This window comes from Pan troglodytes, chromosome 6, assembly GCF_028858775.2.
Source record: "Pan troglodytes isolate AG18354 chromosome 6, NHGRI_mPanTro3-v2.0_pri, whole genome shotgun sequence".
NCBI lineage: Eukaryota > Metazoa > Chordata > Mammalia > Primates > Hominidae > Pan > Pan troglodytes.
In genome coordinates, this window is record NC_072404.2 from 97,208,654 (window position 1) to 97,224,502 (window position 15,849).

Sequence of the window (15,849 nt, forward strand, 5' to 3'; positions counted from 1 at the left end):
GACTAAATTCTATTGCCTGAGACTCCCACTTCCCTGCATGTTTACTTATTGGATTGCCTGTCAGTCCAACTCAGGTTTCCTGACCACTCCCCTTCTCTGCCCCCAGGCTGAGTGAACAACTCCCCATATTTCCCATGACTCCCTTTGTATGTATGTTTCTATCAATCAGTCACTCAATCGTAGCTCTGAAACCTCCTGTGGCCAGTAACAATATCTGAAATGTCTTATCTCCAGTGCTTTTTATATACTGCCTACTACATAAAATGATGTCCCAATAAATGTTGACAGATTAAATATAAAAGCAGTAATATCTTTTATTTAAAAAGTTCATCTTAGAAGAAAATTCAAAAGGGATACAATAAACTTTTCCACATCCCAAAAACTTGTGCCCAAGACAAAAAGAGGGAAGAATTTATTTTTAATTTCAAGTTTAGGGGTACATATGTAGGTTTGTTACACAGGTAAACTTTTGTGTCATGGGGATTTATTATACAGATTATTTCATCACCCAGGTATTAAGCCTAGTACCCATTAGTTATTTTTCCTGTTCCTCTCCCTCCTCCCACCCTCCACCCTTTGATAGGCCCCAGTACATGTTGTTCCAAGAGGGAAAAATTTAAAAAACATATGCAGTTAAATAACCATAATGAATAGTTTTCCTAGAAAAAAAAAATTGCCTTTTAAAAAAAATCAAATATGTACTACTTTAAAGGTTGCAACCATCTCATATTGAAAATTAAAGATGTTCCTTCCTAAAATTTTACATTAATCAATTAAATGTTTATGTTAGAAAATTTAACATTAATAGAATAAAAACTGTTTTAGAAACATCACCAAGAACACTGTTGTGGCACATGTTTGCAAATATTGCAATTCCTGCAACATATGTATTGAAAAGTCTGGAAAGCCCATGTGGCTGAGAGTTAAATTTATATACTGAAGTAAGTAAAACCTGGGAATATTCATCATGCCAATTATAGTTCAATTATTTTATCAGACAGAATTCTGGGAGCAAATTAAAATTTTAAAATTTTAGTTATTCCATGGACTGAATTTTTCTAGGTACTATTTTAATACAAATTATTATTATAGCAAAATTCTGAACACTTTTTGGTTGTTAGTATATTTTAAAAGTATTAATATTTCTTTACCTCTTAAATATAAAGAAAGCTTCAATTCAGCCTTCTATTCATCCAGATACATTGCATGTATATGTGTTAAAAAAACTACTAGGCAATTAGATTTAATTATCTTACTTTATTCATAAATAAGAATTTTCCTAAGTGCAGTGAGGGGTAGGAGACATGGAAACCTTTCTCATACTTATAGGTGATATTAAACTGAAATATATAACTGCCTTTTGGGAACAGTATTTTTTCTGCTTTTTTTCTATGAATTACCCATAAGCATAGCAAAACCAAGATAAATTTAAATTTAATATTGTTAAAGAGCACTGTTCAAGATAAACTTTCATGTATATCACAGTATAGCATTATACAATGATTTTACGTAAAAATATTTAGAAGCACAGTGATGATTTTAAGAAACCATAAAACATTTTAATGAAATATAAGAAAGTCATGAATATTTATATGGATATGTATGTTGCAAATTTAAGGTAAATCAACATAGGATAAACACAGAAGATTACATACAAACCCTACATATTTTATTTCTGGTGAAACATATAAACACTTTCCTACTATAGTACAAAATCAATTAGTTCCTCTACCAGCACTAAAGACTTGTCATCTAAATATATTCATTTTAGGGGAGAAAAAAATGCTTCACATTTTCCTAAAACAAAGACTGCAATAAATTAGTGCTTAAAAAAATATATATATATAGGATATAGATCCTAAGAAAATAAAACTAAAGTATAAAAAATCAATAGCATTTCTTTTCCTGCCATCATATCCTTTCTTATCTCATTCCTACATAGAATGAATGATAAGCTAAATTATTTAGACATGTATGGTGACTGAAAGCAATGTCTTCAAGGAAACAGCTTCTTGTTTAGCCTCTTACTCTACCATACTTAGAGTAAAAATCAAAGGATATTTTAGAAATATCTTGTAACTATTGTTGTAGCAATAATCTGTCTTGTTAGAACAACACAATAAAAATGACCTAGAGAATTCCATGAACAATGATACTTGGATTACAAGAGAGCTAAAAATCAGAGGCTATTCCTGTGTGCAAACTATTTTTACCAGTCTAAATACCACATGGTTTACCACTGAACACCCAAGTTTGACTGAAGTGAACATTTGCTACTATCAGTAAAAAACTCCCTCTCTTACAGGAATGGCAGAAATATAGACATTTAGTCATCAAAAATGGCACAATGTACATCACACAAATGATTATATTATGGTTCATAAGGAAAACAGCCACAATTTTGATCAGAGAAATGTTAATACATATGAAGCCTTAAAACAGCAACATGGCGGGGAAGGAGAGGGAGGCGGGAACCTAATGCATTTGAATTAAAGGAAACAGGCAATATTTGGTCGATGTGAACAGTGCTATTTAACGAGTGCTTTATCTACTTTACTGAAATACGGAAATACTTATGTACACGATTTAAATGTGCACAAGACTTGGGCTTTTTTCTTCTAGACTATGTACATCATTCAGCACACAATTCAAAAAGTTCTGGTGTATTCAACACACTCCCAGTAAGATTATGTTACACTGAAACATGTAATATTAAACTTTCAAGAGACTGCTTTTGATGCTAAGGAGTAATCTGTCTTATTTTTACAAGAATGCTCAATAGTGGTGATTTCTAGAATATCTTTTTCAATATCACCAAAAATAAGATAAAATTTATTTTAAAATTATGATTTAGAGGTAGAGCTGAAATTATTTATTTAAATTATAGGAAAGAAAGACATAAAATCATTGTGACAGAATAATGGTGAAAAACATTCTTGCCTAAGAGTCTCCATCTTCTTTGGCTATAGTTGTTGTTTCAAGTTGAAACAGCATCACTAGTATTGCTGCCTTCGAACATTTTGTTTCTGGAAAAAAGCCTTTCCAAATTCATATGTACTGATCATAATGGCACAAGCAGGAGCAATTTTAATTAAGCGAGGAATTAGGCCTGAAAAAAGAATAGGAATAATCAAAACAAATATTTTTTTCTTAACTTATTTTTTAAAATATTATTTTTTGGCTTTATTCTGATAATTATCAAATTAAATGAAGTAATATGTTCAAATCCATAAATTGGTAGAAAAGACTGCTCACCTCCAACATCCTCACTTCAATCCATATTACATTATAGAGAAATTTTTATCTTATTGATAGTAAATCTTTTATTTAACATTTATTTTAACTTATAATAAAGATATTTAGGAGAAAATAAATGTAGTATGTTACCTATAACTTCCTCCTATAAGTTAATTTTAGAAGGTAATATTTTAAAAGTAATCATTCTATTCAATGATTCGGTAAAGCAAGTATTTTTACCTGAAAATAATCCGGAAAATCCATTTTTAGCAACAATGTTCTTCATTATAATCCAGGTTGACATATGCAAAGGCATAGAAACTAAATGTTAAAATAAAGAAATAATGCTATTATAAATAACAATTTAATAATTCCTACTACAGATAACATAGCCATGGCCCTTGCGGATATATCATTTCTTTACCATAAGAAGAGGTTTGTTTACCTAAAAAGCTACTTTAAGTTTTATTTTTAATAGTTAGATTCATTAAAAATAATAAACAGAAAAAGGCTGTATGTTTAAAGATGTATAGGACTGGATGCAATTAAGGAGGAATGTACTGAAGGTTTCTCCTGACTTGATAATGCTTGTTTCTTAAACTTGATGGTAGTTATTTTTTAAACTTTTTCTAGGTCTTAAAAATTTTTCATAATGAAATTTTTAAAAGACAGCTACTTGGGAGGCTGAGGTGGGAAGATCGATCTCTTGAGCTTAAGAGTTCAAGACCAGCCTGGTCTTGAACTCTTAAGTGAGACCCCTATCTCTTAAAAAGTGTATAGAAACCTTCATGGGGTATCCAATGCCAAAGAAAAGTCCTCACAACCATTTTTTCATTCACATTTTATTGTAAATAGTTTTAAAACTTTTTTTTTCTAAAAAGGAGTTTCTGAGGAAAACAGCTCATTCTCCCTAGCAGTGTCCTGAGTTATTACTACCTTTCTGAATGGATATGCTATTCTTGAAATAAATTAGACCAGTGCTGTCTCCTTCAAAGGGTTTATTTTAGCTAATAATAACATCTCGCTTATTTGCAACCACTCAAATATCTGGAAGAAAATGAATAAAAAACTAATTTTTTAAAAACTTAGCAAAAGTAGATGTCACTGAAGTATAAACATAAAGCTTATGAATATAATGTTTATAAACAAAATTTGTTTATTTTCGTTTACACACTATTCTAAAAAGCTGCCTTGGCCCACAGACTACTAGATGCAATAAGATTAAAAAAAAAAAATTCTAAGAACCAGGCACACTACCATGTAAACAACATGACAGCTAACAGGATGAAGATTTCAATGTCTTGTTTTGAGACCAGCTGGATGAAGGGCAAACAATCCTATACTGCCCTCTCTAGCTTCTTAGAGTGGCTACTCTACAAAAATCAATGTTTACATAGAAGACAACCCTGAATCATTAAACAATATTAAAGTATGTACCACTAAAGAAGCCTGGGAGAGAAAAGTTAAAGATAAAATGGTATCTTTCAAAAATGACTTTCTAGAATTTTGCCACTTAATGGAGTGTGATTATCTCCAAATTTCATTTATATAAAATATCAGAATCTCTGACTATGAATAAATGAAGACTAAGATAAATGAAGCCTTATGATTTAAGAAGCTGTACTAGCAATAGCATAAGCATAAACATACTAACTACAGCAGCTCAACACTGATTACAAAATATGAATGAAATTTAACTTTCTAAAGAAAGTCAATGACAAGAACTAAGTTGGCAATTTTTACTTCATGTTTAAATTATTTCATTTAAATTTTAAAAACAGGTCAAAGAATGGTGATCAAGCAGCAGGTGTTTCTAATCTTGTAGAACTCATGCCCCAAACTAGTTTCTATTTTAACAGGAAGGTGAAATTAAGAGAATGATAAAAAGAGTATCAACTGAAGGTAAGCCAAGTTCTAGTGGAACCTCAGAAGTGTCTCCTGCCTAGCTTTTCAACATTAAAGAGCTACTCCTACAGGTAATAAGCAAATTCTTACATTGTAAATAAACACTTTTATTATTAAATATTTCAAGCACAGAGAAAATAAATGCTCATTTACTGAATATCCAAATTTATTATATCATAATACCTCTATTTTTCAGATCCAGTTAAAGCCCTCTATATATTCCTCCCCAACTTTATTTTTCCTCCTTCTCAAAGGTAATAACTCTCATCCTTCTTTTTTCATCTTTCTCATGCATTTGTTTAATGTTTACATCTAAACATATCCAGATGTATACTCTTCTTTGTATACATCTCGAATGTACAGAACAATGTATACTCTTCTTTGTCCTCCTTTTAAACTTTATATAAATGATATCACACTGCACACTTACTTCTGCAATGTGCTTTCAGTATTACCTAGGTTGGTAAGTGTAGCTATATTTTATTCATTTTAATTGCTGCATGGTATTGCATTATATGGATTATAATGATTTATCCATTTTCCTGTAAAGGGACATTTAGGTGATTTCTAACTTTTTGCTGTTTTTAACAATCTTGCCATGGATAGCCTGGTACACGTGCAAAAGTTTCCCTAGGGCACATATCTAGGAGTAGAACTGATAACTCAGAATGGACTCCTTGCTACTGCCAGATTGTTTTCCAAAGTAGCTGTTCCAAAATAATACTCTTACCATCATGGCATAAGGTTCCCAGTGAGCTACATCCTCCCCAACAGTGTAATTTATATAAAATGTTCTCTCACTGCTGTTCCTTGGTATTACTAAAATTGAACATTTTTAATAAGTTTGTTTGGCAAGTATAACCATTTCATGATACTTTTATTTCTATTTTAAAATAGAAATATAATATAGAAATATTGAAATACAGAAAAATATTGCCTTAAATATTAAAACCAACGTACTAAGTATTTATTAAATCTATTAAATACTTAAATTTTAAAATGTTTAAAAATTAAATATTGCTTGAGTAGTGTTTTTTTTTTCTATAGTTCAATTGTCCAGTTAAGAATAGTATTTCAAAAATATTAAATGTGTTCAGAGAAAAAGAAGTTTAACCTCTGGAAAACAAGTAAATTTGGGCCAGGTTTAAAAAGTTAAAACCAGAGATTAAATTTTTAAAAATTAATAATATATGACACACTCATAAATTAGGTAAAAGTTATTTCTGTTATAGGATATGGCATTTACTACATGCTAACGTGCTTCTGAATGCAGCCTCTCTTCCAGTAGATTATGAGCTCTTTGAAGATTTGGGTAATTGTCTCATTTATCTGTATATACCAGCATGGTGCCTGACACAGTATAGGTACTCAGTAATTGACTAATGAATGAAGAACAGAAGAAGTGGTCGAAGTAGGCTGACAGATCATATACTTGCATGGAACTATCATTCTATAGTATGACAGATGCAACACTTCATATTTTCTTTTTTGCTTAGAGAGAAGGGATTTGGTATAGCTGAGCTGTGGAACAAAGGAAGTCACTTCTAAATGGAGCTGAGTTACTTCTTGGATAAATAATGTAAACCAAAATAGTAAGTATGGGCTGATTATCACTCAAATTACAAGTGCAATTTCAACTGAAATATATCTTAGTAAACCTTTAAGTAACTGGTTCATAGCTGAAGTAGGCTAACAGATTAAAATTTACCAATGATAATCATGGAAAATTAAAACCCAACTCTTATTTAAGATTTTTCCTTTTAGGTTTAAATGAGGAAACATTAATTAGAAAAAACCAGTGATAGGTAAGAGTTAAATCTAATAAAGAAAGATGGCTCCCTGGTGCCAGTCTCAATGAAGATATATATCACCATCACTTAGGGATCATCTTCAAAATATACAAGCTAGAGTTCCACCTCAGATTCATTAAATGAGAGTCTACTGAGGGTGATGTCCAGCTGTAGGTATATTGAATAAGCACCTCAGGTAACTCCAATGATTAGTTACCAACGTAAGTGGCTCCCAAACTTTAGTGTGCATTAGAATCTACCTGTACAGATTCCCATCTTTTCCCTTATCAACCACCATGACCACCACTACCTCAATGCCACAGTCATTAATCATTTATGCTAAATTACACCAAAAAGAAATTGGTGAAATCCTACTATGTTAAATATTATACTTAAGAGGGGAAATAGAAATTCTGATGAGAAGAAAAGAAGAACGAAACAAAATAATTTTGAACTGTCAAAGGAGGACAGATAGGGCTTAGGTTTCTAGAAGGCTCATGCCTAAAACAGGGAAGTGGGAGAACCCTAATATAATAAAATTTTGATTACTTCCCAGGTTTTCATTAGCTTCTAATATAAGAGGAGAATAGGTATTTGATAGGTCAAAGACAAGGATGTCACCAATATCCATCAGATTAATTTGTAGAGGTTTGTAACCAGCTTCTTTTAACATTATACCTATTTTACTTTTTATGCAAACTATTATAATCATGGGTAGAAGAATTTTTATTTACATTATAATAGTCTTATCACAAGACTTACATAATTTTGTAATAGATAATTTCCCATTGGTTTGCTACACTTTCTAAAGGGAATAAATGATGACAGAGGGATCCTAGTAGAAGCAAATAGGAGTATACTTTTGTTCTAGAAGAAATTACAGGTTATGAAGAAATAAAAATAGATGGGATAATAGGTAGAAAAAATTACAAGAAAGCTTAAAAACAAAATATGTGTGTGTGTGTATATATATATACATATATATATAATCAAAAAATAAGAGAAAAAAGGTTTCCAGTAATTTCCTATCCTTTATCCTGATTTGTCTAAATTTATTTTATTGGTTTACTTGAAAGAAGACTTAAAAGGACAATAAAAATAATAATTTGAAATAGATCTGAAAACAAACTTTAGGAAAAAACATCATAAAACAACTTAGCTTTTAAATTACAAAGATTATTTCTTCTTTATCGCAGGTATGAGACTTAACTGATGGCATTCAAGAAACATTAGACTTTACATTTTCTTAAATTTTTTGTTTTTGTTTAGTTTTTCTGGGTATTCCATTCTAACAGTATATTACTTTCAGTAAAATACACAAAGAATAATGCAGAAGAAAAAATCTTGTTTTCCTTTAGATATCCCTACAATATCTGGAAGGAAAAACAAAAATGGCATCTTAAAAATATTTTAAATTAATTAAACTTACTTTTATGACTTTCATATGTCCAAAGTTGTGTCTGCTTTTGTGTTTTTACTACATCAAATGGTAAAGTTGCAACAGCTGCAAACTATCAGAAAGTAAAATTGATTAATTTCAATCAACCTGTTAATTTTTCCTAAAATATTTTTACATTCTTCGAATTAGTATATTAAGGATAATGAAAATAATAACCGAACTTTAAAATGAAATAATATATATATTTTTAAGTTTTCATTAAAGCAAATAGATATGTATTTCTCACTATACTCAAAAGTAAAAAGCCTCAGAAAAATTCCCTTACTTTCCTGAGGTCACACAGCTACTAGTTGCAGAGCCACAATTCCAACCAAGCCTCTCTGACTCCACTACCAGCATTCACAATTTCTCACGCTCCTTTGTGTTCTATTATTCCTTTATATCACAAGAAGATACAACACATATGTCAAAGCAGAAATTCTCAAGTATCTAGTGAGCATTTAAAAATTTCCAGCAAACGCTTTTAAAATAGAATAAAAAATTAAATTTGAATAAAGGAAATGAATTTTGAACTTTTAACTCTATAAGCCTTTTAAAATAGTTATGTAAATGTTTACATATTAAAATATACTTACAATGGTTCACAAATCACATTTTTTCCTATTAATGATAAAAGCTGGATGCAAATCACATTTTAAATAACTTTTCTCAAAATAATTTACATTTTTTCCACAATGCCTTAATTAAGGGAGTTTTTTAAAAATAATTTAATTCTTTTAGATATGTTGTTGCAATATTTGATACAACAGCCACGCAAGGTTAAAACTGGCATGCATTTTTGCTTCCCAACTCACATTTGGCCAATATGGTCATAAAATGCCCCTCAAAATCACTTATATTTTATTTCACCCCAACAATTTGTTGATGTACATTCTTGAAATCAGCTTCAAAGATTTCAGGTAAGGTAAAATCAAGGACTGTTTCTCCATCTTCATTATCTATCATGTAGTAGCTACAATGTTATGTAAGCCATTTTTGAAACTCTTTCTAAAATGAGGTGGTTTAGGCTGTTCTGTTTTCTGACAGAAAGCCTGGACACTCACATTCAGGTGTTTTTTCTGTTGCAGACACAAACCTTTATTTGAAAGCTGTCAAAATGCAGCAATTTTCTAGATCATTTAAAAAATCATTTAAAAAAATAAATTTTCTAGGTTAAATAGAAATAGTACAATAGAGGACTTTCCTTCATATTTCTGCAAAACTGGTAAATATCCTAAAGCCATTATTCAACAATACTAATTGCTTTTTTTGTTCAATAGACTTATAATCCACTAGGATTAATTTGAAAGATCTTAGACCTGGGAATATTTATATCTAAGTTTTAAAGTCAACTGCTGTGGCTTCCTTGGCCTAGATTTTCTGAGATATTATTACAATATTTTTCTGCAAGTCTGTATCACTTCACTCTGCTCCTTTGCTATTGTTTTTATGTGGTTCCAGTGTGTTATTGTCTCACTACAAGTTATTACAGATTCATTTTGGAAGTATGTGGGTATAAAAAAAACTGCCAATGTCATGGTGATATAAATCTGCATAATGAAAGTCTACTACAGGACTTTGATATCATTCTACAGGAAGGTGTGGAAAAAGATAAACTCCCTATTACCCAAAAATGGTAACAAGATTCTTTCCTTCCGACTGTAATTTCTGTTCAAATTATTTTAAAAAGTACTTTAGTAGGACAAAATGTTTCCAAAGAAACAGAAATCAGCAGCAGAGGCTAGAAGTGCTTAATGCATGAGATGACATTGCATGAAATATTACCTAATCAGAGCATTTATTGAATTAATGTATTACAAAATGCTCTAAATAAAGCTCTAAAATATTATAACTGTAATGATCTAACAAATCCAAAAGTTTCTCAGAAAAATATGTTTTTGTAACATAAAAACAAATACAGTATATTTAAATTATTTTATTTGCTAATAATTTGTTTCCTTAAAATAGATGGAAAATACTTAGAAAAATTTTCAAGCAGTGCAGCCAAAGTGGATCTCAATATACATGAGATGCTATATTTTGTTTTGTTTTAATACAACAATTATTCTTCTGGAATATTAACAACAAAAGAATAAACTTACAGAACCAGACAATGCCCCTGAAGTAAAGTTGATCATAAATGTTGGCTCATATAAACCAGATTTCTCACATAACCACTTCTTTAAAATTTCATAGTTATACCAGTACATTGCTATAAAAACAGAGAATGAAATGAGCACATATTTAGAAATAAAATGTGGACTTTAATAAAAGAGTTATGAGGTTATATATTCAGGGGATAGACAAATTCTAACCTTGACATACCTTGCTTTCTACTTAGACACCCACTAGGGTGGGATTTCTTTTTTTAATGCAAAATTCTCAGTAATATTCTAGTAGTCCTATAAACAAAAAAAACTATGCATCAATAAAGTAGGACTATAATTCCAAAACCTGACAAGGACAACGGGACAAAGGAAAAAAGTAAAGGCCAATCTATTGATGATCATAGGTACAGACTTCCTAAAAATAATAATAAAAAACAAACTGAAGTCAGAAATATTTCATAAAACATCATATACTATGATTAAGTTGGGTTACCCCAGAAATGCAAAGGTATATAATACAAATCTTTAAATGTCATATTACCATGTTAACAAAACCATGGGATCATGTAATGATAATGAAAAAGCATCTGATAAAATGCAACACTCCTTCATTTAAAAGAAACAAATTTCTTGGAAACCTAGAAGTAAAAGGAAACTTCTTTAATTTGATAAAGAATATGCATCAAAAACCTATACCAAAAAATAATTATTAATGGTTAAATGAGATCTATTTTCTTTAAAATGGGAAAAATGATGGGGATGTTCATTATTGTCACTATAATTCAAAAATTCACTGGGCAGCAAGTAAGAAAGAAAAGTTATGATTACAAATGATGATATAAAACAGTTCAATTTACATATATTTTTATATATATCCAAACCAAAAAAATAGTAAGACAAAGCAGAATTTATAACAGAATGTTAAAACATAGCTGGATACAAGCTAATAGAAAAAAATCAATTGCAACTGCACAAGCTACAAAGATTTAATTTAAAAAATTAAAATAGAGCTTTAAAAATAGCTACTAAAAGCTGGGGGGCAGTGGGGTATACCTATAACTAAATGTCAAAAAAAAAGAGATGAATACAACCTTGATGAAGAAAAACTTGAATCTCTCCTAAAACAACTTCTTAAAGATTTATTATTAACATAAAGAGATGACATTCCTAGGGAAGAAAAATAAGGTGACATCAAGATTTTTCTTAGCCAAGCATGGTGGCACACGGCTTTGGTCCCAGCTACTCAGGAGGTTGATGTGGGAGGATTACTAGAGCCCTGTAGATAGATCAAGGCTACAGTGAGCCGTGACTGTGCCACTGCACTTCAGCCTGGGCAACAGAGTGAGACCCTGACCAAAAAAAAAAAAGATTTTTCATAGAGCACTAATAATTCAGTTTGATACTGGCCTGAAGTCAGAAACATTAACCAGCGAAACAGATCCATGCATACATGAAAATGTTATATGACAGAGACGACACTGCAGATCCCTGAAGCAATTATGGTTATTCAATAGATCAGGGGTCCACGACCCCAGGGCTGAGGATTGGTACTGGTCTGTGTCCCGTTAGGAACTGGGCTACACAGCAGGAGGTGAGCGGCGGGTGAGTGAGCATTACCGCCTGAGCTCCACCTCCTGTCAGATCAGCAGTAGCAATATATTCTCATAGAACTCTATTGTTAACTGCGCATGTGAGGGATCTGGGTTGCGTGGTCCTTATGAAAATTTAATGCCTGGTGATCTGAGGCGGAATAGTTTCGTTCTGAAACCAGTCACACACGTGCTCATGCACACACACACACGGGCACAGTTTTTCCAATCATGGAAAAATTGTCTTCCACAAAACCAGTCCCTGGTGCCCAAAAGGTTGGAGATCACTGCAATAGGTGATGTTGGGACAACCAGCTATCCATGTGGGAGAAAAATGAAATTGAAAACCTATTTCAGTCCAAAACCCCAAATCAATTATGAATAAATGAATGCCAATGGAACAGTGCCCAATCTTATTAATAACCAGGGAAATGCAAATTAAAATGAGATACCACTTTAAATTATTAAACAAAAATTAAGACCTTTGACAATAAAAAAGTTGGAAAGGGTGTGAAGCAGCAGAAAATCTCTTACATTGCTGGTAGGTATGTAGATCATACAATCACTTCGGAAAAGAGTTCTATATTACCTAGTAAAATTTGAAATGTATGTATATCTATGAATCAACAAATCCAATACTGGATAAACTTTCAAAGGTACACCAAGAAACTGATTAAAAATTTTCATAGCAGCACTGTCTTACTTGTTTACTCACATATAAACGAGTAAAAATGAAGAAAACAGTTACATATAACACAATGACTCTTAGGAAAATTTTTTAGTAAAGGGGATTTTCAAAAATAGGCTAAACTAAACAATATAATGTTTGGCAATAATATATATGTGGGAAAATTAATTCTTTTAATCAAATGAATGGCATTCAATATAGTGGTTACCACTGGGGTTGTGACAGTGAAAGAACGTATTTGTGGTTTCATGATTTTTAAAAGATATTTATATTCTTATTGAGAGTTTCTCTCTAGATAAGTATTTCTTTTGGGTCTTAAAAACTTCTATGATCCACAAGGGAAATGCCACTAAAGTAGGCACATTCTGTACGTTACTGGTAGATTTACACTTCTCACTTTTCATAATTTTCTCCCTTTTCATAACTGAGTAATTAGTACAATTCCCTACTTGATTTGTAATAGTCTTTTACAGGATAATCATTTAATGGGGAGATGTTTATTTTTAATAACTGAAAAAGTAGGAGCCCATATAATTCCAAAGTGGTCTTAAATGGATTCTATCCTTTGATTTGCAGTAGTTTTACTTATCTTACTAATTGCTTAGAATAATATTAAATGACTTATTTAGAATGTTAAAGGTAGTTTACATTCTCTGAATATGAATACCCACTAATTAATGTAGAAAAGCAAATTAATCACAAGGAAAAAAAAACAAGCTTGAATAAAAACTATTCATTCAATAAAAGCTTGGAAAGATCTGAGAGCCCAACAATGAAAAAGGAATTTGTGGTCACTACAGAAAATAACTTACCTTTAATGGTAAAGAGTTAAAAATCTAGTGACAGTAATATTTGAATGAGACAAAGCCATGTAAAATTTAGTAGCTACAAATAAGATAAATCCTACCTGAGAAAGGTACATCTCTAAGAACAGTAGGAGCCCAGCCCCTCCAAAGGGAAATCCAACCATCTTCAGATACCTTCTTGCTGACAAATCGATGCAGTTCCACGTAAGAAAACTTCTTGGACTGCATCTTGGTTCTAATCAATTCTAGTGGACTTATCACAGTTACTGCACCAACTAATACAAACAAGTTAAAAAAAAGAAAACAAAAATAAAGCCATGTACTATGCAAACACATATACTGTAAAAATTAATATTCACAGATTTTATATTTTAAACTTTTAGTCTATAATGTCTGAAAACCTTAAAATTAAATGTGTAATGATGTCAACATAATTGCCACAGATTTTTCCCTTGACAAAGTATTTCTTAAAAATCTATTTTCATATACTTTACTTTTTCTGGTTTCAACTCTCTCAAGGGCAGTTCCAGAAATGTTATAATCAACCAGAACTATGAAAACCAAAGCCCATTCCAGTTACTGCCCCAATAAATCCCACTCCCATTTAGCAGAGTAAACGTTCTTCTGTATAGAGTCAACGTTCCTTATGATAAAACTCTGAATCCCAAAGTTTATAAGGAAAGTGATTCAGGACTTTGGCCTGAATCACGCATGATCCCAGATGACACCTCAGAAGTTCAGGTAAATCAGAACCAACTCTGATGTCACTCTAAAAACTCTGTCCATGATTTGACCAAGATAGGCTGAGCCCATCTCATTCTGATGGTAATCACCATTCCATATGACTTCTGGAGTACCTATACTATATTAACAAATTAATATAAACTATAATGCAAAATATATCATACTAATACTCTATATATTACACAAATTATCTGTGAATGTCACAACTTAAACAGAAGCTCTAAACAGAAATCAAAATGAAAATAAAGATTTATTACTCACATCTGGCTACAATTCCAGCAACAATTGGTATGTAGGTTTCATTTTCTCCTAACTTAGATCTCAGAAGAGCACTTAATTGATCATAGCAGGTAAAATAAATAACTGTGGCAGGAACTGCCATCACTCTGTTAGATCACACAAAAAGATTTGTTCAAAATTATCAAAAGATCCCACATAGTCTTAACTTAAATTCAAATATTATTATATAAGCTAAAAAAGTCTTATATTTTGTGTAAGCTAAAAACCACAATAAATCAGCCTATGAGATCAATTTTTCTTTTAGTTTAAAAATGATTAGTACTTAACTTAGTAGGCAGTAAAAAGATATAAAGTAGGCATTTGCCATCCAAAAGTTTTCATTCCAGTTGTAAAGACAGTTACAATAAATAGCATTAAGTAAGCACTAGCATGGTGGCACATGCCTGTAATCCCAGCTACTCAGGTAGCTGAGGAACAAGAATCACTTGAACCTGGGAGGCAGAGGTTGCAATGAGCCGAGATCGTGCCACTGCACTCCAGCCTATTTAGGGACAGAGCAAGACTCTGTCTCTAAATAAATAAATAAATAAAATAAAAATAAAACAAATAGGAAAAGACAAATTAAGACAGACACTTCATCTCCATCTCTGTTTCTGGTCTCCCAGATCTTCTTTCTCATTCATAATTACCATAACATCAGAATCAGCGAAATAAAAAGTACATGAGAAATTGTAAAACATTTTTGTACTGTGGACCATATATCACTCCTGCTTATAACTAGACATAAATTATAATTAACATCATCAGAATTACATACACTAATTTTAAGGGAATTCTAATGACATACTATTTTAAAAGAAATTATTAAAAGGGAATTATTAAATTCAAACACAAAGTTGCAGGTACTGCCATGTCAATAAATATTAATGCAACAAGAAACTAGTCCATGTTTATGATGTAACTAAAGGACATTCACAGACTATAAATTGGAATGCCTAATGTTATATGGTGGAGTTTGCTGCTGAGGATTTAGGAGCAGGACTGACTGGTGGGGTATTGGATCTGCCACTAACTTTAAACCTTAAACATTGTTTAAAATAAATGCCTCAAATTGACTAATTTCCTCCATTAAAAGTATAAAGTTCTTGGGAATAAATGAGACAGCAAAAGCCAAATTATTATTTTACATTTTTACATTCAATATTAACAGTTTATCATATTAATTCATGTAATCGCCAGGCAGTAGACAATTAGAATTACCTGGAGAAAGGAAAGTATACATTTTGCAATATATCATACAGCTT

At 31.2% G+C, this 15,849-nt stretch overlaps 1 protein-coding gene across 19 annotated transcripts in view; it reads right to left on the reverse strand.

Moving 5' to 3' along the window:
• Positions 1–380: 380 nt before the first annotated feature.
• SLC25A40 (solute carrier family 25 member 40) overlaps positions 381–15,849 on the reverse strand; it is a 100,212-nt gene continuing 84,743 nt past the window's right edge. For 16 of the 19 annotated variants that reach the window (XM_063814674.1, XM_063814682.1, XM_063814672.1 and 13 more), the window contains 6 exons: positions 14,567–14,691; positions 13,663–13,836; positions 10,473–10,582; positions 8,362–8,443; positions 3,478–3,558; positions 381–3,109 (listed from right to left, as the gene is read on the reverse strand). In XM_063814674.1, the coding sequence (XP_063670744.1) occupies positions 2,997–3,109; positions 3,478–3,558; positions 8,362–8,443; positions 10,473–10,582; positions 13,663–13,836; positions 14,567–14,691 (685 nt within the window). In that variant the 3' untranslated portion in view covers positions 381–2,996. The remainder of the gene's footprint in view (positions 3,110–3,477; positions 3,559–8,361; positions 8,444–10,472; positions 10,583–13,662; positions 13,837–14,566; positions 14,692–15,849) is intronic. The other 3 variants (XM_063814677.1, XM_063814676.1, XM_016945171.4) reach the window with 2 other exon arrangements.